The sequence below is a fragment of the Lissotriton helveticus genome, chromosome 6 (genome assembly GCF_964261635.1).
Source record: "Lissotriton helveticus chromosome 6, aLisHel1.1, whole genome shotgun sequence".
NCBI lineage: Eukaryota > Metazoa > Chordata > Amphibia > Caudata > Salamandridae > Lissotriton > Lissotriton helveticus.
In genome coordinates this window covers 253,018,819-253,044,524 of record NC_136067.1, presented here as the reverse complement: position 1 = coordinate 253,044,524, position 25,706 = coordinate 253,018,819, and the positions used below count along the sequence as shown (strand labels likewise).

Here is a 25,706-nt window from a genome sequence, read left to right as displayed (position 1 = left end):
CAGCAATGTGTTCGAAGCTGTGGGTGAGCAGGTAAGACGCATGGCCTTGTATACAAACAAATGCCTGCTGCGTCACAGGGACACCTTTGGATGGGTCGGGGGCCTTGGCATCCCTGAGGCTAGTGGCAGGAGCCGGCCGTGCTTAGGACCCCGCGGACGCCGCGCCGCCTCAGGTAGGGCTCTGAAGTGCGCTGAAGTTTCTGCCTGGGAGTGCTCGGTCCCATTCATTCCCGGGAGGGAGGCATGTGGAGGACCGGGAAATCCCTGCTGTCTGCCCTGGCGATGGGACCAGCAGCCTCCGTCTGCGCCGCGGAGTGACTGGCAGGCGGGAGGCGAGGGTCGGACTGAGCCCCGTGGAGTGGAGTCAGTGCAGCGGCGCCGGGGCACCGGGATGGACCCCCCAAGCCCCTGCCCGGCTTCTGCCCTGCTCCTGGGCGTCGTGTACCTCACTGCCTGCAGCCACTTCGTCAGGACGTCCCCCGAGTTCTCAGGTAGGCGCTCCATGAACCTACCTCTCCCCTGGGCTGCTGTGCGCGCGTTTCATGTAGAACGGTGTAGTTGTTGTGTTTGTATTTTCAGTCAGTGGAGGGCTAGTGTTTTTCCTCACAGGACTTGTAAAGAAGAACATGTTTTATTTTCCGCGTGTAGTAGTTGCAATGCGGTGCATTTGGCAATAGTAGGACGTGTTTACATGCTTGTTCTTGGCCTGTGGATGCTATTCCATACTTTATATCAGAGCATGCGAAAGTTGTGTTTTCCGTGTTGCGTACAGGGCTGATGATTGTCTTCTGTAGCAGGAACACCCCTGGCTTTAGGGTGTATTTCAGGTTTGTTGAGTTGGCTGGCAGCACATTCATCTGATGAGATCTTTTATTGCGAACAGAACTGGTCTTTTATTATTATTATCTTTTAATAGTTTGCAGCTTCTGTTTCCCTCTGTCAAGTTGCTTTTTGAAGCCACTAAAGTGTGACCGCGGTTTTGTTGACACACATATAATGGAGTGACTTTCAGGAGGGGGCGTCCCCCCTTGCACGTTGTATTGTTGAAGAAGATGCTGCGTCGGACCGTGGGCGCGGAAAGCACCATGCTGGACGCAGGGGTCAGGAGAGGGCAGCCGATCATCCTGTGTGGCATTTCTGCTTTGTGCTGCTGAGCCTGGCAGCCTCTCCTCGCAGCGCATTCCTGGCGTCTTAGAGCTCAGCTCCCGCGTGCAGAGGCGCACACTGAGCATCTGTCGTGGCTGGCTGTCTCTAAGGCGCTGTGATGCCTACAACTCGGAAATGTGGTTAAAGTGATGACAATCTTAATGACACTTTCTATATATCACTCTATGGTATCTGTAGTCTATTTTATTCAAGCCTGATTAATGTGATTAATAGCCTTAATGTTAATGCATTTATACATTCATATTCACAAAGCCAGATTTGTACTACTGAGTTTGGTTATAGCTGCACCTGTCATTCAAAGCGCTACAAAACAGCAAAACCGGGACAGAAACAGCCATATAGAAAAGGCTATTTAACACAAAAACTATTATTATATAGGATTTTGTATAGTTGTGGACATAAGTGCCAGCTTCTAAGCACTTCCTTGTTTATATAAAATGTAGGTGATCAATGTTTTAATCGGTTTCCAGGGCTCTTTCTTTTGTCCTGCGATAAGCATCAAAAGACAATTTCTGTGATGTTGGTTGTGTTTGCAATCATGATAAGTAAAGAAAAGTAAAGGTAGCAAAATACCTTATTATGGTTCAATGTTCTCGTATTTGGAATGGCCTGTTGGGGGAACTACGCTTGGCCAGTTACAACTGGGCTTCCTAATGGATCCAGTTCAGCTGGAAAAATGTCCAATTGGTTCCAATTTCATTACTTGTGACTTTTGCATGTAGTTGGTCGCCCTTTATCAGAACTGTATGCTGGACTAGTCCAATGGCAAAAAGCAAAGCCCAAGACCCTGTAAAAACCATTTACAATTGGTCTTCTGGAAGTTCCACCAGTCTCCAACAGATTCATTCTTAAAAACAAGTATATTTTGTAGTAAAATCACCTTCTGAGTTGTTTTTTTGTGATCTGTTTTTTTTTGTTGAGTAGAATCATCAAGAGCTGTTGCCTGGCCACTCGGGCCTTTCTACGAGTGTGGTCGGTGTTGTGACAAATGCTGTGAGTGGAATGTTTGCCTGGCAGCGTTTGTTGACATGGTGTGTGCAGCCTCCCTCCCTGCTCTGGGGCTCGGTGGAACACAGCCTGTCCTCGCTCGCCTCGTCTCTCCACACTGTCCCTGCCAGCTGAGGAATTAGCATTTTACTGAGGGGATTTTATTTGGTAAAAGGAGGTGCTTTCTCAGGCCTTCCATTGAGAGGGGCTTGGGCTACAGTGGTCTCACGCCATTCACCCAGAGGAATGAAAGGGATCAACCTGCCTGCTCCAGTCCCCCCCACCCCCTCCTTCTTCAGGGCAGGGCAGTCCCTTTCCTTCTATTCAGGGAGGATTTGCTTGCGCTCGGAAAGCACCAATGTTTTTCCAATGCGATGACATTTATTGAAGGGCTGCGGTCAGGTGGTGAAGGTGCATTGATAGAATGAATGGGCATTATCGGACCATTAGATGCCCCTTAGACATGCACGTCTGGAGCTCTGTGAGGGAGGGAGCTTGGGAGTCATCTGGGTCCTTGGGGCTTGGGCCACTTAGGGCCTCTGGCACATTAAGGGCCAGTGTGACCCTTTATGCAGCAAATGTGGCCCACTGGACTCATGCATCCTTTGACACCAAGGCCTCACTTTCAAACTCAGGTGGGTCTACTCAACCTTTCATCTTTCCGAGGTAGATAAAATGACGTTTTGTTTGGGTTGGGCTAAAGCAAGCATTTGTTATCCGTCAGTGCCGCCAAGAGGTACCCTCTGGGGTGAATCTACACCCTTCAAATATACCTGTTACGTTATTTTCAGGAGAGTAGGCAGTGTAAACTTACTTAGCCTTTAGCAGCATACACCATTTCACCCCTCTGATGCCATGTATAGAAAGGTATATCTTCCAAATGGCCCCATGCGTGACGTTTCTGCCAATCCTAGTTTTTTTTAGCCAAGAGCATACTGCAATGTCGGAGCTGTAATATAAACTTCAACAGTGGGTAAGTTTGGAATCAGCAAAACTTGCACACAAAGTAAAGTCAGTCCTTCACTCCATGTCATTAAGGACACTGTTTTCATTTCTGGGCTTTTTACCTGCGAATAACTGGTCTCAGATGTGTTAGTTTATTTAGTGCGCTGTATGCAAACCAAGACTACATTACCCAGAATGCATTTGGTTGTCACATAAAAGCCGCAATGACATGAACTGAGGTGGTCTTCGTAACACAAAGTGCGGTTTAGCTAAAAAGCCAGGAGTGGCTGAAGGTACCACACATATTATGGGCTGTGGCAGGAACAGAACGAGTAGTCGACAGAAGTAGTTCACATTTCATAGGACGCTATAGTGATCTAGTGGCTAAGTAATTTCCCTTTTGAAATTGGAGAAATGCCTTTTTTTTCAATTCTTTTTTTTATTAATGACATAATAATGGTACAATAAATAAAAACAAAGAGAAATATATTTAACATTTTTAAATGTGATACCAATACATGAGACCTGTAGATTACATTAATTACAATATAAACATAGAAATGTTACATGTCATATATGTTTGCCTTTCCCCGACCCTTTATTGGCCCCAGAGACCCCATCTACAGGGGGCCTTAACACCTATAGGTGGGTGCTCTGAAGCCCACCCAGGGCACCCACTATACTCTTGTTGGGGGCTGCAGGGAGGGGGCAAGGCTTCTGGGGGGGAGGCAGGCGGCAGAGAGCAATATTTTGATCTGTTTCCCTGCCTCCATCAGCGTGGGCAGGGGAACAGATCAAAAGCCCGCTCCCAGCTGGCGGGTGCATTTTTAAACCTCCCGCCTACTGGGAGTAGACTTGGTGTTTGCTCATGCTTGGCAGAAGATTAAAAAATACTCCTGCCAAGCGGGACATAGCATGTGGGCAGGCCTCCTCCCCATTTTATGTAATTTCATCCCTGGGGTGGGCTCCCCCTGGCCTTTAGGGGCTTGGGGAGGGTGCAAATTTCAGCCCGGGTGTGGTCTCTCCGTGGCTTTTAATGGCTAAGGGAGAGGGACCGCATGGCCCGCTCACCTTTTTTGATGCTTACGGCCCAGGGGCAGGTTTCCCGAGGCCTATAATGGCTCTGAAAGGGGGCCAAGCAGCTTCGCTTCCATATACGAATGCAACCCCGGGGGTGGGCTCCGTGGCGCATAAATGTAACAAATGCGGCTGGGCTGCCCTTTATAAAAAAAAATCCAATCATGCATGAGTCCCACAAGATCTCTGCATATTTTGCCAATTTTTTGTTTTGGGCTGGGTGGGAGGGTCCCTCTGGGTCCCTCCCCATTGGCCCTTGGGAGTCAGTGTATCTTTACACTGACCCATTATACTTATTTTTCTTTTTGTACTTCAGGACAGTAGTCTAAATCCCCGAGTTCGGTAACGGTTTGCAGCAACATTTTTCTCATGTTGCTGGCAGCCAATCTTGCGGGAGCGAGATTACCCACCGGAAATAAAGCTCCCATGGCCAATCAGAATATTCCATCTTAAAATCGTCACTCCCGCAAGAGTCTCTCAAGCCTCTCAGTGACCCAACCGTCCAGATATACAAATATTTTCTACCCATAATTTCTTAAAAACTACTGAAAGGATTTACACCAAATCACAAAAAGCGCAATCTGCGGACCAAGATCTAGCTTCCTGCCAAATTTGATTTAATTTTGTTCAGAAGTTTTTGCATTACCCCGTCTTGAAGAAGTCTGTGGAAAATGGATGGTGATTTTGAATTTTGTGACCCCCCTTTCTTCTTGGCCCCTTCTTGACCAATCACCCTGATACTTTCCATGCACAAACTAGTCAAAAAGTAGCTCCTTTTTATAAAGTTTTGTGGAGATTTATCATACGGTGCCAAATTTATTAACAAAACAAAAAAGCTATATATAATATACTGTGGCGCCCCTGCCTCTGTTGGCATCCATTACTTCACGCCTCTATTCGCACACATACCCACCCGCAGTGGTAGCGTGCCGAGGGAACTTGTCCAATTAGGCGCAGATGGACAAAGGAGAGGCAGAGACTCCCAGAGAGTAACAGAATGATAAATGAAATAGTGCAACAAAAAGTTTCTTTAGCTCTAATCCTACATTCAGCCCCGTTGAATGTGGGCGGAGCAGACAGATAGACTTATTTCCAACCTTAGACAGACAAAATAAAAGCATTCTTGGTTGTAGCAAGCCGAGTTCACCTCTGATGCCTTTCACAATACTGAACAAGCATTTACAATGCAATAGGTCTCGCAGCATTAAAGTTTGAGTTATTGGCATTGTGTATGACAATGCGTTGATATGCTGATAATAAAGATATTAGAGGGCTTTACCTGAGCACCAATTACCTTACATGGAGACACACACATGATGAGCCAATAACACAGGCAGGAGGCATGAACGCACAGGCAGGAGGCAAAGACTTACAGACAGGGGGCGTGAAGCCACATACGGGAGGCGTGAGGGCACAGACAGGGGGCGTGAGGGCACAGACAGGGGGCGTGAGGCACAGACAGGAGGCGTGAGGGCACAGACAGGAGGCGTCAGGGCACAGACAGGGGGCGTCAGGGCACAGACAGGGGGCGTCAGGGCACAGACAGGGGGCGTGAGGGCACAGACAGCGGGAGTGAGGGCACAGACAGCGGGCATGAGGGCACAGACAGCGGGCATGAGGGCACAGACCGTGGGCATGAGGAGGAATGCATGAGAACCCAAAGTCTGGAGTCAGGAACGAGCAGGCAGGAGGCGTACAAAACACACTGCCAAAGAGGACAGAGTTAAAAGGAAGCAAGTCAGAGGAGGGTTTACACTCACAGGTAGACAACAGGGAGGAGGTGAGAGGACAGACCGACAGGGAGCCACAGGACGGACAAGACAGGATAGAGGAGGAAAAGATCGAGGCAGCAGTACACCCTGAGATAAAGGGAACAAGAAGCACACACCAGGAAAGACGGAAGAGGAGGACGCAGGGTGCCCGCTCCCTAGAAGCACCCACAGGGGTCGTGCCAGGACAAGCACACCACAGGGACATCGGTGGGACATAAGGCCGGGCAGAGCAGGGCACACACCCGGGCAGGTGCAGCGGGACCCCCCCAGACAGTGGCAGCTCACTCAGTCATCCGCAGGACACGCCCAGACAGGAGCCGCAGATCACACAGTCAGGACGACCCAGGCGGGCACGCCGGGAGCGGGTGACTTACCGGGGGCCTGGCAGTCGGCGCACACGCTGTTCCCCGGCCTCTGGATGAGCTCCTGCAGGGCTCTCTTGTTCCTCTCCTCTGCCATGGTGCCCGCGGGCGGCTGGAGGTGCCCCGCTCCCCTCTCCGGTGCCTCCTACCTCCGGGCGGACTCTGGGCGCAGGGGCTGAGGGCAGGCGGCGGGCTCCTCTCTCATCGCGGGCGGCGCGGCATTACCTGCAGCTCCGGAGTGTATCCCAGCCGGTGCCCTCCTCCTCAGCCATTCAAAGTGCAGCTCATTTAAAAGCGCTATTGTGTGCTTCCGCTTTGGCCGGCAATGCTTCCGGGTCGCCGCAGGCAGCGCGGCGGCCCGCCCTGCACGGGGAAGGGAGGCAGCTTTCGAGGAGGACAGCACCTGGCCGCAAGCGCGTTCTCGTGCGCGTGACCTTAACAAATCGCCGCGCGCGGCCAGTGCTGTCCTCCTGGAAAGCTGCTGGAAAGCAGACACGCTGACTATAGGTCTTTGGCGAGAGCGAGCTTCGCTCGCTTTACCGAGACCTAAAAAGGGAACTAGTGCATGACTTCAATACATTGCCTATGAGAAAATGAAAGGGTTGGTCAGGTTCTGTTCATTGTCTTCGCAAGCAACAAGTAACTATTTACAACCAAACCTGCGCACAGCTGATTTAGTGGGCTTGATAAAATGGTGTGTGGGAATTGGGCACTGAGATTGGGCAGCAAGTTTTGTAACTGGACTTTGTGCCTTTAATGCAAGGTTAACTCCCCTGCGTATGTATCACTGCTTTTGCTGATGTTCGTATACTATGTAATCAGGTGAGGTAGGATCTTGGATTTCTTCAACAAAAGGCTTGTGAATCATTTAATTTCTTAAAACATAATTACTGTGCCCTTAATGTTTTGGAAAAGTTTTATTAAGAACTTAGTGAAAACTGCTAGTGACCGGACACCCCAGAATCTGTGCTTCTATCCCACCATCAACATCCAACACAAACTCTTTGGCTTTATCCTGTGTCTATTTAAGCTTCCGGTTACTAGCACTCATGCAGGCCTGATCCCCACCTCAGTCGCCCTCAACCAGCAGCTAACTCCTCCCTCTGGACCCTCTCCCCGGCACCTCGCCCACATTGTAGTTTTAATGTTTTTCTGTATTTCTGTGCTTGTACACCATTCCATTGCTTTGTAACAAGGTTCATGCTTTTTAAGTTGCTAACACACACATACTAAAATATGGTGCTTGTGTGTGTGAACCCAGGCATGTTTGCTGTTTGTGCTATCTGGTGATGCAGGTTTGTATAACTGTACGTGCTTAGTGCAGCTCTAAACATATAATTACCCCATTTTGCAAGAAATTGTCTCTTTGATCAGTCAATGACGTAATCATTCATTATTAGATCTACACTAACAAATCTTTTCTTCTAATAGACTCTGACCATATACTGACAATCACATTGCTAATACATGTAGCAGTTCTCTTTTTTGTTAATACACCCATTATATACATGAACAACAATATATATATATATTTAATTCACTGCCTTTATCTTACATTTAGATTTAATGTCACCTAATGTAATAGAGTCACCTAATGTAATAGAGATTGGCTTTGTGTTCACGGTCATGGGAAGGATCATTAAAATATGTCCCCATTCAGTCTCTTCTTAGTTTAATACAGTAGTCCAGTTTTGCCAATGAGGTGTTTCAGTACAATCCAATAGCTGCTGCCTTCCTCAGGATGGAGTTTACATTCTTTATTTCAACCTTCTGTTTTCAGCAGTCAGTTAAGCAAGGAGTACATGCTCCTGGGAGACACACTTTATAATGAGTGAGGGTCACATCTGTTTTTGTTGTGGTCTCTTTATATGTTATTCTGAGTCGATCTGTCCGGGGCAACCCCTTTGTTGATAATCATCCCCTGGATTTGCCCTTGGTTAGTGACTTGATGGACAGCCAATTCCCTATGACAATTATAAGGAAGAAACTATCTTTATCGAGGTGCATGATAAACAAAAGTCACTTAGCGTTTTGTTGGGATTAGGGGAAACTGATGCATAAGTGAGATGGGGCATCTCCCTCACTGTGGTAGTCGAGAGGGTATGTATCTGTGGTTTGGGGTATGCATTGTAATATCGACATTTCATACTTGTATTGCATTGGACAAGTCGCTTTCACTTTGTGTGCCTCAGTTACTTTAGGAGGCAAATTTGGACAAGGCTACACCAAAATATGTGGCAGATTCGAACAAATTCTGTTGCATTGAAAAAGTTGTTTGTTCTGCATTTTGCATGAGAAATAGCTTTTTATGAGCTATAATCTGTGGTCTTCTTATTTAAACATTACCACCGTTAACATATTTACGTATTGCTGTAGACACATTTTAAATGTTTTTACATGTCAGTTCAGTGGAGACCAAGGAAATGTTATTCGCCCACAGTTAAACGTTTTGTCTCGCATTGAAACACCATTTGAGTGTGATCTCCACCATATCCTCTCCTATCTGCATCTCAAAGTAAATTTGTTTGTAAAGAAAGAAAACCTACAGTGTTGCAGTTACATGTGTACATCTCTTGCAATTACATTTGTAACTGGTTTCATTTGCCCCTGCCAGTACTGTATTAAAACTCACCCTTACAGTTCAGGGTGCAATTTTTTGTGTTTTTTCTGTTCAGGGGTAATTATTGGATTTGCCGGTCTGCAAATCAGTCCCAGGATGCTTGTTTCTGGTCCAGGGAGGACCTGGCTTGTCAGTTCGGGCTGAACTGTTCCAATGAGGCACAGGGTCAAGACTGATTTGCATATGGCTGGGTTTGAACTGGGGCGGCGAGTGAGCTAAAGAACGATGATGGACTCAACTCAGATACCTCTTGACTCTGGGTGAGTGTCTGATTCATTCAGCATTCCGTCCATCATCTGTTTGTGTAACACCACCTGCAAATCTGGCATTGGTTGATGGGCCGCCCAGACAGACCAGTGTTCAGGCTGTGTGTTTTTAAGTTCCGTGGGCAGTTTTTTTGCTCCCTTGAGGCAGATTTTGGCAGCATCCAACCCGCTCTATTACTGTACAGCCAGCAGGTGCCACAGGACAATCACTGTGTAAACCATGCCATTTTTGGGGGAGGTGGGCCTGTGACACAGGTGGTGTCACCTTGGGTAATTACATTTAAAATCCACAAACCATGCCAGCAGCAACCTATATGTGTGCACCCCTCAAAGACCATCAAGGAGATATGTCACAAGGAACCACTGTATGAGCTTTATCTAATTAGAGATTGATCTTTTTCAATTACCCCCTCGTAAGCACCGCCATGTATGCTTATCTACAGCACTTAACGACGGTAGGGTTAGTTCATGTGTTTTACGTTCTTTCTCAAATGCTATTGGATGGTGATGAAAGCAGGCGATGGTCTGTCCTTGACCGTAGCACGGCTTGAATGGGAACAGTTGATGTGGTGGTTATATGATAGCTCTTGTCTACCATGGCCGGGAGGTTGTGAGCACCAGAGCATCTGTTACAAATGTTGAGATGTAGTTTATTAGTTCTAAGTAGGACTTGTTGTTCTGTGCTATCGCTTCAGGGACATGCCAGATCAAAATGTAATGTTAGTTATGCCAATGGTTGTGAATTGTAAACTCAATAAAATATGTTAAAACAAATAAGATATGTCACAAGCTGCCACGATTTGCAAATAAGTGTCACCTTTTATTTACATAAGGCAACTTTTTTTTCTGGTGTAGGTGACACTTTATTTTGGTGCCAGGGCCTATCTTTTGTCCCAGTTCGACCCTTTTGATGGGTGCTGTAAACACCACTTTCTCAGTCCCAACACAGTTTCAGTTCAGTAGGAGAAAGTACTCTTGACTTGCATGATTATGTAACAGTGGCTTTGAATTTGCAACATAATCGTCCATCTGCTTAATACATTTGACATTTTAACAAAAAATAATTGTTTCTAGGTCAAAGGAATAAAAAGTTATTTAAAATGTCACACGGGTGAAACACCACCACCTTGCAAAGGTTTACTGTTCACCCTTCAACACGTTGATTGCTGGACTAGGTTCTTGGAGAGGTGATCATTTGGCCAAGATGGTATAGACATTCCCAAATAAGATACTGAGTGAAGTGCTTTGTCTGCAGCAAGAAACAACATTTTTGATATTTAAATGTAATCACAAATGGAGGAAATAATAATTCCTTCTTAGTCATCAAAATATTTTGCCTTAATATTAACACAAATTCCTGCTTCCATCACAGTCACCATTGTCAAAACTAAATCTATTTCAAAAGCGCTCTAGTTTAGAAGAATTCTGAACACGTTGCATCTATTTTTTGGTCTGGTGTCTTGAATTCCAAAACACTTTCCAGTGAAACATGTTCATAATAAATATGGAATGTACTATGTGATTCAGCAGGGTTGTTTCTTTAGTGTTTTCCAGAGATCACATTGAGTGAAATGTAAAGATAAGTTGTGAAATATAACTGGAGTGCACAGAATAAATGTGACACTCCGTTTATTACAAGATGTGTATACACTCATTTTTTGCATAATTCCATAGTGTACATATTTCCACCAAACTGTTTTAACTCTGGGAAGTAGAAAGGACAGTTTCAAAAAAATGATGAGCTGTTGCATCCTTTGAAAGTGAAATCGTCAATTATAGATTAATGCAATTTTTTCATAACATATTTTATTTATAAAGTTTTATATAGCGCGAACTTGATCCCGAAGGATATCAGAGCGCTTTACAATTTGAGGCAAAGGTAACAAATCAGAACATTAGTCTAACATGGGGAATCTAATGATCATTGAATCAACTAGTACAAGCATAACAGCTCAATATATCCTGAGTGCACGAAGATCATAGGATGCCTTTTAATTCAGCAAAATCCTAACAAAAACATATTATTTCGCTTAAAGACAGTGCTTTCTAAACCAACGTAAGCATCTAAAATGATAGTGTACATCATTTTGCATTTGACAACTGAAAACCCAATTGAGACCATCACTAGAAAATACAGTATGTCTAATCTAATGTCAAATTTAGAAAAAATATATGTGATCCTTTTCCAACAGTTACAGAGCCACGTGAGGTCAATGCAACCTGTTTACTACAGATGCTTTTCAATGTGGTTTCCTCTAGGAACTATATATGCATGCAAACCAGATATGCCTAAGCAATGACACCCCCAATGGATTTTGCCGTAACTAGTCAAGACTGCAACAGTGTATGTTTCATGCTATGGATCAAAGCCCCTTGAGGAAAAATAGGTGCCGGGGAGTCCCACCTACAACCACCAGCTTAAATTAAGCACTGCACCTGCGTCGTAATATTTACAGTTCTACAGCTTTGGACAACTATGTAGTCTTATAGAATTCAGATGCCATTACTTTCAATGTGGGTTAACATTTCAAACTGCGTAAACTGCTATAGAATGTGCTACATAATTTGTTTTTAATTTCATCCTATGCAGAAAAACTTGTCTCGAATGACCTCATAATTTGCATTTCTTTGCCATATAAATCCTGATGCATATCGTTGTCCCTCCATTGGTGGCCCCGGATAGGAGGCATTTGAGGATTCATCAGGAGTACCGAAGGTGCCAAAGATATCCCAAGTTAGGAAACAAATGTCAAATCTTTACAAAGCTTCAGATTTTGTCACTGCTCTGTAAGGAGAAGTGATCCTTTGACCTTGCTGGCATGAATATATTTATGCAGCTCATATTATATTTTCTTTGTTAAAGCTTAACTGTTGAAAGAATGCTGACATGTCTGACTAACACTCAGTTCGCAACAATGGTGGAATTATTTTCTCCACTATGCTGTTCAAATAGATTTTTCGTCACTATTGATGATTTACCTTATACAAAGCATAGAAACACCTCTCTCTCCTCACTGCAGCGTTTAACAGGTGTCTGGAGCCTGGGTTTGATCTTTTGAGTCTCCAGAGCTGCATTTGGATTTTCATATAACAATTGATCTCTTGGAGACAGATATAGTTTTTGCTTGAATCGATAGCTAGTGTAGCAGATGATGGATTATAATTCATATGTGGCAAACCCCAATTATGCATATTGCATTAGCTTAAGGACTATCATAACTTCTCCTTGGTATCGATCAATCAATCAATCAGGGTTCTTGTAAAGCGCGACTAATCACCCGTAACGGTCTCAAGGCGCTGGGGATCGTTACGTATCGATACATGTGAGCTCTGCATACTAAGCATTGTAGGTTACAAATATACGGTTATATATATGTTTGGGTTGGTTGGCTGCATTATGTCGACATAGTCAGAGCCACTAGAACTATGTACAATGGAGAAAAAATTATGCGGCACGTTTGAGTAAACTGTGTGGCAAGAAAATGCAAATGATGTAGAAGTCACTTAGAATCTCTTTCCTTTGAAAGCATGTCTGCAGAACAGTATAATACACATAGCTAGTTTCAGTAGACGGTAGTTTTGGATTCACAACATGGGACATTAAAAACGTACACAACATGCATGGTCAGCGACTAGCTGCCGCCTCCCCCCCAATCCGGCACCCAATACCCAGGAACGTGGACACGAGACGTCTTTTACTTTTTGGAAGGCGGGCGCTAGTCGCCCGGCCGTATTTATTAAAGTATGAAATTAAAAAAGGTTTTTAATTGCATAATCAACAATTTATACAAAAATTCTGCAGGACATTTAGGTACATCATCCTTAGCAACACGTTTGAGAGCCTGACTTTAACAAAACTCTAATACATGTTATTTTCCTAACTTATACTAAACATCCTCATCTAGAATTTTTGTACATTTCTGGCCATATGGCAGGGTCACTACCGGTGTCAGGTCCTACTAGCTGCGCCTCCCCTCTGGATGTGCGCATGCGCAGTGTTACCCCGGGAATTGCCCGGTCTACGCCCTGAACTCCATTTACCCACTAAAGGAGGGCCCTTACTCTGCGCCGGTGGCGTCGTGAGTCCACGCGCGCGGGGTGGCTACCAGCCTAAGGAAAGCGTGAACTACTCCTACCCGCGCTCCTTTGCTTTGTAGCATCCATTACCTTGCCCCTGGAGTTGTGGGAGTGGCCCGCAGGCCCCTCCCCCTGGGCGGGAACCTCCATAGGATGATGCCCGCCCCCTCAGACCTCAAATATGTGCTCACCGATAATGACCTTACCGCATGCCCCATACCTAATAAATACGACGACCTATGGGAAAAAATTCTAAAGGACAGCTACACTGGCTAATAAAACCGTATCAACGTATAGCTACAAAGGGAAAAAAGGCCTAAAGACACATAGCATTAAATACAGTTCACTTCAAACAGTATCAACGTATAGCTACAGCGGGAAAAAAGGCCTAAAGACACATAGCATTACATACAGTTCACTTCAAACAGTATCAACGTATAGCTACAAAGGGAAAAAAGGCCTAAAGACACATAGCATTAAGTACAGTTCACCTCACACATGACTTGCTAAGAAGGGGAAAAAGTTCCTTAGACAAAAGCATCAACAAAATACACCAACAGTTCCTCTCTATTACCCTGTGAGACCCGTGGACCGTACATCCAGAACTTACGCTTCAACCAGAGATAATAACTGCTACCAAACTTTTGTTCCAAGGGATGGTGGGTGGGAAAACAAAGAAGCCCCGAGCGCGGGGCACACCGTTTCGGCGAGGGAGCGTCCAGGGACAAGGGGGTCTCCTGGGCGCTCCCTATCTCTTTATTCCCGAGGGGCCAGGTGGCCCCTCCTCTAGCCCGCCCCCCCTGACCCGGACCCACTTCCCAGGATCCGGGTCAAGGAGGCCGCCAGCCAATCGGCGGTGGGCCGCGCCCCCCAGGGCACGCCCCCACCGCCGAATGGCAACAAAGGAGACAGTGGGGGCGACGGTCGCCGCGCCGCCATGCGTGCGGGGGGGCCGAGGGCCCCCCCTTTTCACATGGTCAGCGACTAGCTGCCGCCTCCCCCCCAATCCGGCACCCAATACCCAGGAACGTGGACACGAGACGTCTTTTACTTTTTGGAAGGCGGGCGCTAGTCGCCCGGCCGTATTTATTAAAGTATGAAATTAAAAAAGGTTTTTAATTGCATAATCAACAATTTATACAAAAATTCTGCAGGACATTTAGGTACATCATCCTTAGCAACACGTTTGAGAGCCTGACTTTAACAAAACTCTAATACATGTTATTTTCCTAACTTATACTAAACATCCTCATCTAGAATTTTTGTACATTTCTGGCCATATGGCAGGGTCACTACCGGTGTCAGGTCCTACTAGCTGCGCCTCCCCTCTGGATGTGCGCATGCGCAGTGTTACCCCGGGAATTGCCCGGTCTACGCCCTGAACTCCATTTACCCACTAAAGGAGGGCCCTTACTCTGCGCCGGTGGCGTCGTGAGTCCACGCGCGCGGGGTGGCTACCAGCCTAAGGAAAGCGTGAACTACTCCTACCCGCGCTCCTTTGCTTTGTAGCATCCATTACCTTGCCCCTGGAGTTGTGGGAGTGGCCCGCAGGCCCCTCCCCCTGGGCGGGAACCTCCATAGGATGATGCCCGCCCCCTCAGACCTCAAATATGTGCTCACCGATAATGACCTTACCGCCACAGGCCAGCATTGTTAACCGACGATCTGGCCCCCCCCCTGCCTTGACCTACCCTAGAAAACTCTCACTTTTAGGAAAAAACCTTCCAACCAGGCCCTCACCTTATCAGACCCCAGGACCTTCCCCCCCTCCGTCTGGTAATCCCTCCAACCAGGCCCAGCTACTGTCAGACCACAAGACGTTACCTGATCCATTCAAGTGAGCTCCATCCCCCACGTAATACCGTCCGCCCCCCGACACGCCCATGAGGTATCGTCTGCAACAGGGGGGGCTTGACATAGCTTTTCAACTGTGTGTCGATCCTCTTTACCGAGTGATTCAATGCCCTGACCGAATCCCCCGCCCACCCCTGCGACAGAGTTATGAGTTGTGACCATACTACCGTGCAACCCGGGCAGATCCTGGCACTCCACCCTGCAGTTGATATAATCTCCTCAATCAAAAAGGCGCCTTCCCAGTGTATCCCAATCATTCTCCCCCAGGTGAAGTATCACCACTGAAGGGGGAAAGTGTCGGCTCGCTAACAGCCCTCGGAAGTCATCCCTAACCTGGTTGAGACATAACCCCCCTCTCTAGAAGAATGAGATGTCCAGGAGACCCACCCGCAGTGGAGATGAGCTCATCACTGAGTATTCGCCTCCCAAGTTTGGCCAAGTCATTCCCCCCTAGGTGAAGTATCACCACTGACGGGGGGGGGGGGGGTCGGGCTGCTGCGCTAAGAGTCCCTGAAAGAAGTCCCTGAAGTGACCAAAGCACAGACCCCCAAACCAAATCTACCCTGTCCCGTGTCCAGCCTGTTGCTTGTGCTGGCACGTTGTAGCTCCTTCCCTTCCGGTGCTGCGTTCCTCCCCTGCGTCACAGGTTTGGGAAACTGCAATAACCAGGAAAAGACCAAGAAAAACCTGGGGGACAATTCCCACTTCCCCCTTAGGAGATGGGTAGCACTTACACCTGCCAGCAATACTTGGGCCCTTGGTGTCCTCTTTCTCAACGTATGCTTCCCTTTTGACGTCCACCCGCTGCAGATGTTGCGGTGTGGAGCAACCCCTCCGGTATCCGCCATGGACCCGGCCGTGACTGACGTAAGCATCCTTTGGGCTGTCCACCTGTTGCAGCTGTTTGTGATGTGGAGCACTCCGGGTATCCACCATGGACCCAGCCATACATAAAATGGAAAGATAAACACACACCATTAGTGTTTCTGGCGATAACTGCTGTCCACGTGCTAGTCTTACATTACCCTTAGTTGCTAAGTTTCAGATGATATTAGTGCCAGGTGACCACTCACTAACACGTTGACAGTAAATGTTAAGCCAAGCCTCAGCTTGTGCTCCATGTATTGCGATTGAATTAGTGCTACCAAGAGTGCCCTGCAGAACGACCTCTATTAGGCGTACTACCCCGTGTGCAGTACAGTGACCCAGCGGCAGTGTCACACTATCCCGTGTGCAGTCCAGTGACCCAGTGGCAGCGCCACGGCACATTTATGGTTCTTAAAAAGGCTGCCGTAAACCAGGACCTCACCTCCTGTTCCTGGTTTTCCACCCATTTTGCATAGGATCTATGTGTGACACAAGACAGTCTACTTAACAGTGCAGCATCACAGTCTACAGCTAAAACATTTAGCACAGCCCTAACTCCGCCAGGCCATAAGCTGGCCCCAGGGCCTTTTTGGCTCGCCACTTTGGCTTCCGGGAAACATCATCCTAGCCAACCGGACATGATCACAAGCATCCCCAGAACTATGTGATGCCACAACTAAGCTCATGGGCACCTTTTTATGTGTGACATGAAGGTGTGTGTGATTATCAGAACCCCAAGTAGTCTTTCTACAGGCTCTAGGCCCCATCTCTATGCCATTCGTTGTACCCCTACCACAATATTAATATATGGCTGTGGTACACCCCTAGAGTACCACGTATATGGTGCGAAATAACTGTGTGCCTTTAGCCTCGGAAAGGAAGTAAAGGGATGTGTGTGGGACAAATACGTATATTTGTTAAACGCCTGTTCTTTTTCATTTACCCATTCATGAAGTCATAGACTGGTAAAACACGCTGCTCCACATTCCCTTCAAGACTTAGCCTGAAGGCTGTACGCAATACGGTTACCACTAGGATAGCTCACTAATAATGTGGACTTTAACCTATCATCCATGAAGGACCATTTGGACTGGTGTAATGTCCCCCCCCCCTGGAATAGCGAACAGCACCTCAGATGTTTATCACCCTCACAACGAAATAAGTCCCTCGTTTGTCGATCCACGATTGTTCTAACTATCCCCTCAGCAGACACCAATAATAGTACTTATAGAGTGTAAAATTTAACTTCGGTCAATGGTTGTTCCTTGCGCAAGATAAATAAGGAGCAATCATGGCTTGGATAAAACATTGCAAGTGCCTGGAGGACATCAGTAAAGAAGCCCAGGAATGAACCCAAAGCGCTTATTTTTCCAGAAGGACAAAAAGCATTTCCAGGCAAGGTCTGAGAAGGGGGGGAATTATTTTGCAAATGTCCCTAGCACCAAACATTCTATGCAATATGAATGCATTATACGCTCGCTGTGTAGGGGAATCCTTCAGCACGTGCAGATACAGTCCACTACTAAACCTGCATCCCATACATACGCATTGGCGAAATCCTTGAAATACCTGTACAGCCTTTTATAAAGCTGTAACCCCAATATGCAATGATAACAGTGCCCTGTCTCCATATCTATGCCAAAATGTCCTATGGAGCAGACGGGTAGTTCATGAATCCCGCAAAAGGCAGTGCAAACTGCGCTGTGTTTCAAAACTCATCCTTCCCCACCCTGAAGTCATTAGCGAAACAAGGAGAAATTCTTTTATTTCCCCTCATTTTTTGCTCCCTCTGTGTGCTCCGCATTCTGCGGCCCAGACAGAAAGAGCAGACCCCGGCCCAAGGCAAGACCCAGTAGTTTTGTCGAACCATTTGTAAAACGCTTTATAGCAAAGTACGCATTTTACACTTCGGCTAGTGTATTTGCAATAAAACACCTTCAAATTTGATATTAGATGTAAAATGAAGACTCCTTAACATATTAATATCCTTACCTTGGGCACGGGTGATTACGTTATTTGCCCTGCATCACAGGAGGTTAGACTTGTGCATTTACTACTATTCTTATCTTAATAAAATAGTCGAAAGGACCGATGCAAAGGCCACAGTAGGGTGTGAACTTGCTGCCTCGCTTCTTCACTGGGTACCCGCCAGGACCATGTGGGAAACCATGCCACTAATACAGTGTTGATATGTCCAGGAGTGGTCCACAATGACGCACTTCTCAGAGACTCATCATTAGTGATTAAACACTGAAAACAGCATTCGGAGGCAGTTCTCGTGATGTAAGCCGTTTTTTCTGTGCTGCCACTTTTACGAGGCCCTCTGGCCTTTCGAATCACCCTCTACGCTTAACCTGGGCATATCTGCTTTTCCTGGCCCGCCACTGATCCCTGAAAACGCCCAGCTATAGTTCGCGCGCGTGCTGTGTGCCAGCACGAGCTTTGGACTGGGAAGTGATGATAATTCGAGCCTGAAAGGCGCTTCTTGTAAGCATCACATTAAAGAGCCCTTGATCTGGGTATAAGCGATGGGGCCGGAAGACTCAGCCGCCCCTGGGCTAAAACACAAAAGATTTTTCGATCAGCTAAATGAATCTATTTTCCGCCAGAAATTACTTCACATAGTTGCATCAAATTAAACTTCTGCCAAAATGCATGAGCGTGCATGAAGGGAACCCCCAGCCCGCAGTTAATGAAACTTAAAAAATACACATTATAAAGAGGAAAACACCGAAATACATTTGTTCGCAAATTGCCTGTATCTTGAGACACCGTTAAAACTATCCCTTGTTTCTTTAAGATAGGACAGCTCAGACTGTTGAGTGTTCACCGAAGTGATGTGTGTGTAACTTCAAAATTGCATAAAGCCCTCAACCGTTCATTCTTCCAAGGTTGACAAAACAATTGCCAGCACGTAATCCAATGCATATTATTTAAATGCCAAACTAAAACGGGTTTTGAGTGTCACCGCTGCTCCAAAATGGACTTTCTCGGAGGTGTGGGAAGGTGAAATTCGTGACCTAGAAAGGTTACTTTCATTCTGCTCAGATGACCATAGTAAACCACGCCTACTGTCATTAGACCTTTTTGAGAAAAACACGCCTCGCCTAGGCTTACGCAACATACATAAATCCAATATGAAAATTTTTAACACAATCACAACACCGCACACATCCGCCTCCAGCAGTACACATTATGCAGGATATCCGAGATACAACCTGCATTCAATCTGCCCGATCAGTCAAATATTACACAAGAAAATAATAGCTACACTTTCCCTTATCCCTCGTGCATCCTGCTGTATCTCGTAACTTCCGTCCTTGCTAGATATACTTTCAACTTTTCCTCTAGCTATTGGCATTCGTTTAAGCAGCACTGAAGACAGATAAGACATTGTTTAAGAGAAGCTAACGCTACAGAGTATTACACCAAGGGCGCCTTACTCTCCAAGCAGTGGAAGCAAACGAACAGCTTGCTGTACAAAATTGGCTCAACTTGACCGCGATAGCTGCTTATCTCGCTATGAAGGCGGGGCAGAGATTGTAGCCGTATTATGCCTCATTTTCATGCAGAGAGTGTAATAAATCAGGAGACTCCCTCTTTAATTCCAGAGGTCAGTTCAAAAACGAAATAAAAAGGTGTATATATCTTATGGCACAAAAGCCAAACAAACAGGAGGTCAGATTTACGGAGGGGAAATGTCAACCCGCCAAGTAAGGATTTTCACTGACGATGGGGAAATACTAAACTGACCAAAGAAAAAGTGACAACCTAACCTGTACTCATATAAAAGACAAGTTTCAAGTAGAAGGCCATGCACATAGATAAATAGAATGCTGCCATATTTACATGTAGTCTGCAGAAAACTACCAAACGTGTGCAAGCATGAACGTATAAAATGCAGTACTTTCGCTTCCCGTACCTGAGCGAGTTTCATTTTTTGCAGAAACACATTTTTTGGCGTCGTTTGCGAGACTCGAACCCAGATCCCCAGGTCTGAGGTCGAGCGCCTAGCCGTTAGGCCAACTCCTCTCCCTCCCAGAATGAGCAAGCATGTACGTATCCAAAATTAACACCTTGCAGAACTCCCAGAATGAGGTTACCTTCTGTCTACTCCGCAAGGACATACATGCTATTTCGCGCGCTCCACGACTGGATTGTTTGACAAACCTTTACACATATAGCGCGCACTAGACTCGGAGAGAACAGACACACAGTTAACGTCATCCCCGAGCTCCTTAACATTCACAACCCAGAGCCGTCCTGCTACGCAAGGGAAAACCCGTACTAACATCGCATGCCGAGCCCATACTTAACTTGCGCCAAGGTACACTCTGCCACGACCCATCCTCAATCCGGATCCTTCCTTGGGCGGAAAAACTGGCCCCCCGGTCCTTCTGTTCCTCGTGGAGCGCCCATTCCTCGTGGAGCGTCGCCTTGTCCCATTGTCCCGTCCCACGCAGGAGCACCGCAGTCCTTCGCCAAACTGCTCCTGTTGACGGATTATTCTCTTCCCAGCGCTGGTCCCACACCGGAAAAAAGGTGACCTGGAAGAAAAACGAAAGAAATTACCAAAAACAAAGAAGCCCCGAGCGCGGGGCACACCGTTTCGGCGAGGGAGCGTCCAGGGACAAGGGGGTCTCCTGGGCGCTCCCTATCTCTTTATTCCCGAGGGGCCAGGTGGCCCCTCCTCTAGCCCGCCCCCCCTGACCCGGACCCACTTCCCAGGATCCGGGTCAAGGAGGCCGCCAGCCAATCGGCGGTGGGCCGCGCCCCCCAGGGCACGCCCCCACCGCCGAATGGCAACAAAGGAGACAGTGGGGGCGACGGTCGCCGCGCCGCCATGCGTGCGGGGGGGCCGAGGGCCCCCCCTTTTCATTAGTGGTTGATCTAAAGTCCGAGTGTCCTGTTGAAATAACTCCCACTTTCGGAACATTGTCTGGGATATTTGCATTACAATAATCAAGAACAGAAAGTGACTAGTTACATTTCACAAACTGCCCGGTGCAGAACTTCATCCCTTCCGCAGTGATTTAAATAAGGTTAGATTCGTTTGAACTAGAAACACTAATTTTTACAAACTGCAAATTATACAGTTGATGATGGATTATGCGGCAAGTGTAGCGAATGCATTTTTATGTGAAAAGCATTGCGGCCACAGATTTGTATTTTTCCAGTTGCCTGGTTTCTGCATAATTAGGAATTTACTACAGTTGTCTCGTAATAGATCATCTGCTGCACAATTTGCAGATTTCAACCAAAAATGGTTTCTATCTCAAAGGGATAAATTTAATTATAAAAAAACTCTACAAATAGTGTCTTGCAGTGGCAGACCTGATGCAAAGGTTAACTGTCCACCTTTTAGTTGCTGATTGCAGTATTCACGTGCTAAACGGCAACTGATGAGATGAACCAAATCCACACAATATTAATGCATCCAAAAATGATACAATAAGCATGCCACAAAATACACATTACAACCCCCAATTGATTTGATTTGATTTGTGGTTTTGTAAAGCGCGCATATGCCCTTGGGCGTCTTGGCGCTGGAGAAAAATGTGTGACTAAATGCAACAAGTGGAGGCATAGTTTATCGGGAGTTGAACCGCCAGGTTGTTCCGGATTTTCTAAAGGACAACAGGGAGTTGCTGTTTTTGATAACAAGAGGGAGTCGGTTCCAATCCTTGGCTGCATGCAGTAGGAAGCTTCTACCCCCCCACCTAGCTTGTTTGAACCGGAGGACCTGTATCAATTTTGCCTGGCTGGAACGTAGTTCTCTTATGGGGACATATGGCTTGAGATGCGTTCTAAGGAACAGTGATCCCGAGCCCTGGAGTGCCTTGTATGTTAGACATAGAGATTTGAATTTAATTCGTTTTACCAAGGGGAGCCAGTGTAGAGTATCCAGGTGATGAGATATATGTTCTGATCTAGGGATATTTAGTATCAACCTTGCTGCCGAGTTTTGCAGACGTTATAGTTTGGCCAGATGTTGGGCCTGCATCCCGGCATACAACGCATTCCCGTAATCAAGTCTCGACAGAGCTAATGTGGTAACCACAGTTTTACGGGAATCCATAGGGATGTAGGGTAGTAGATTCCTGATCATTTTCAGGGTAAGCCACATAGTGGCTACTAGTTTGTTGGCTTGGGCATCAAATGTAAGTCTGTTGTCTAGCATCATACCTAGATTTTTAACTTTATTAACCGGTGATGGACAGTTACTGACATTGGCAGGCCAACAATCCGGGGACCAGATTTAGTTATTTGTTCCCAGTGGCATAACTTCGCTTTTGTCCCCATTAAGTTTTAAACAGTTTCTCTCCATCCACAGGCTGACCTGCTTCATGCAATTTTTAAATTTGTCTGCAGTATCTAGGGTGTCATCTGTGATTGAGACCACAATCTGCGTATGACACAGGAAGGAAACCACATGCCCTAATGATTCCGGCTAGCGGCGCTGCATATAGATTAAAATGAGTTGGGCTGAATGATGACCCCTGTGGGACCCCACACGGGGAGCTGAAAGGTTTAGATTTTACCTCTCCCAGCTCCACTGTGAATGTCCTGTTATTCAGGAATGACGCCAGCAGTTCTCTTGCATCTCGGTGGACCCCCGCTGTTCCCAGTCGATCCAGGAGTTTAGCCTGGTTTACCGTATCGAAGGCCGCCGAGAGATCCAACAGGATCAAGACGGCCTTCCCCCGGCATCCAGTACACTCCTGAGTTCTTCCACTGCCATCAGCAAGGCTGTTTCGGTACCGTGCCCCTCGCGGAAGCCGTACTGAGAAGGGTCAAGGATATCCGCTTCCGCAATAAATTGGACAAGCTGTTTGTTCAGCAATTTCTCGAGGACCTTGGCACCGAAAGGAATCCTAGCTATTGGTATATAGTTTCCAGGTTCTGATGGATCTAAGTTGGGTTTTTTGAGAAGAGGTAGAACTGATGTTGATTTCCAGAGGACTGGGTAGATGCCTGAGTTCACTATGTGGCCCATGAGCCCGACCAGTTGCTCACTAAGAAGCTCCAGAAAAAGATGGAATATTTTTGGTGGACATGGGTCCACAAGTGCCCATGATTTCGTTGACATAACTACCTGATATACCTGCGGTTGCCCTGGGGACAGAAATTGAGCGGCAGTTTGGATTCTGTGCCAGGACTCGGTTCTTTACTTGGGTTGATGTTTTCAAGAGTGGGGGCTTGCGGTTTAACCGATTTAAAGGATTCATATACAGAGGTCACTTTATCAATAAAAAATTGATCCAGAGTGTTACAAAAATCCATACTGATGGGCATATTATTGTCAGTTTTTATTTTAGATAGTTTTTTTGCAGTGGAGAAGAGTTCTCGGCTGGAATTTTTTTGCCTCCTCTATTTTCTGGATAAAGAAGTGGCTCTTAGCTGAAAAAATCAGCAGACATGCTGGTGACAGGAGCGTCATGATTGGCTAAGGGAGTCTGGGAGCCTAGGTACTGGCCGCTGAATCAATGCGGAAATGTGGTCTATTATACAGCCTAAGGCAGCACTGAGCGTGCAAGCTTTATCCTGCCAGGCAGGGGCCAGACCCACTGAGGTGCACAGCAGCTATGAGTAATGATGACAGAGACGAGACGGTGCAGTACAGTGTACTGGACGGGTGACAGGGCACCAGACTACAGAGAGGAGCAAGTCTGCCTACTGCTGCTGATCATACAACAGACAGGCTATATATAAAACAAATGTTGCTCGTGGTCCAACTTACTCTGACCCTGAAACATTCCAATACTCTAGTGCATTTCAATGGAAGTGTAGGGATGACCAGCACTTTAATGTACATCAACTCATTACTTCTCTGGAAAGGGTATCACGTGTGGTTACTGCTTTTAATCATGCAAGCAACTATGCAAACATTACAGCTAAATACTACCACAATGTCTCATAAGCCACTGCGCCTGTAAATTCATTAAAGAGAAACTGTCATGTAATGAGAGTTCAACCTGTTTTTTTTAATACACACAGGACAAGTTATGACATCTTTTTCAGACACGTCCACAATTCGAGAATAAATGCATGCTTGAAACGTTCTTAAACTGTGGATCAAGGAAAAGTAACAACTAAACAGCAGGACTGGAAACAACCCGGCATATACTAATTTGACAATTTCATTTTCATCAACTAGGCAAATATACCTGCAAAAAACAGCATGCAAAACATATTTTTAGGTTTAGGGGTCCCTATGTCCCCGAAAAAAACAAGTCTTGGTATTCCATTTCCCCGTTTCGCAGTTATTTCTTTATGTCAAATAGTTAAAAACAAACAGTAAACTAGTACCCAAAGAGATAGTTGTTGCTTAATTCACTGTAAATTCCGTATAAAGGTGCTTTGAGGAGCAGGGATGTACCCGATCCCAGGCAGTCGCGTAAAAGTATGGCCGACACCTGTCAGGCCAAGCCGGGCCAGGCTGCGCAACCATTGTCGCCTACCTGTTGGTATCGGCCGCTGCTGCTGGGATCCGCCATGGCGGTGCTGGAGTTGAAAACACTCACAGGCAGCGGCTGGGGAGGCAAAAATCCACCATTAAAGGCACTCCGGCCTCCGAGGTTTTCCATCACTGGAGGGGGCTACTGGGAATGGGAAAACTCCGCAGCTGGGGGGGCTCGGATCGCGTGTGGTCAGCCAGCATTACAACAAACCGCACGGGGGCTGGCCAGCAATGATACAAAGGGCCGTCATTGGTAGCGCGCTCGCGCGCTACAAGATTGACGGCCCTGGAGGCTGGGATGGACCAATCCACCACCAGCAGTCAAGCAAAGCAAAAACAAACGCGGTTAAGCGGGACATCGTCGCGGCTGCGGCGGCAATTTTGGCAACACTGTGCATAACTGGGCCGCGCGCGCGCCACTGGTGACCCGTTGCGGCCGCAGCAGCCTTTATATATTATTTGGGGACACTGTGTTCCCAAATAAATTATAAAGGCGGCCATGGCCGCAACGGGACACCAGTGCCGCGTGGCCGCCCCAAAATAGTGCCGCCTGGGGCGGACCGCCCCCTAGCTACGCGGGTGCACCCAGGCTGTGCAATACATTTGGTTGAGAACATGCTAAGTATGCATGGCTGTTTGGCCGGTCCAAGACGGCCAGTAAACTGTCATGCACACTTAAGAGAGTGCCCACCTTTCCTCCCCGTGCTCTGCACAGCCCAGCCCAGGCCCGCCTCAACCAGCACCTAGAACTGAGCCAGTAGAGAAAAATAGTGGGATAATAACATTGTGTTATTATTATATAATTTTTCCTTTTTGAACTGCTCACAGAGCAGTGGGGCGACACTCCTTCGCTTTAGCGGAGGAGCAGCCACTGCTTATATATAGCTAGTTGTATACAGAGAGCAAATGTTGTTTTGTTGTATTTACTGCATCAGGCTTTCTTAAAATATTTTATTGAGGACCTAAAATGCCAGACCGACAGGCCTTGCCACCAGTGTTTGATTATTTATGTGCTTTCAGGACCAAGTTGAAACGCACAAATGGTAGTGTAATGTCACTATTGTACTGAGCAGTACATTTCTATTTGTTCCACTCTCATATCAATTTATAAAATTAAGTGAATCCTTAAGGGAAAGAATAATTAGTCAGATAATTTTCCATACTTACTTTACTTAAATATCTGGCAGATGCATCAAAGTTATGTTTTGCAAGTCCTTAATAGCGAATTTTAAGGAATCGCTATTAAAGACT

The 25,706-nt window shown here is 46.5% G+C and overlaps 1 protein-coding gene across 1 annotated transcript in view; it reads left to right on the top strand.

Moving 5' to 3' along the window:
* Positions 1-210: 210 nt before the first annotated feature.
* LOC144762482 (protein eva-1 homolog C-like) overlaps positions 211-25,706 on the top strand; it is an 811,149-nt gene continuing 785,653 nt past the window's right edge. The window contains exon 1 of the mRNA XM_078647696.1: positions 211-491. Coding sequence (XP_078503822.1) covers positions 392-491 — 100 coding nt within the window. The 5' untranslated portion in view covers positions 211-391. The remainder of the gene's footprint in view (positions 492-25,706) is intronic.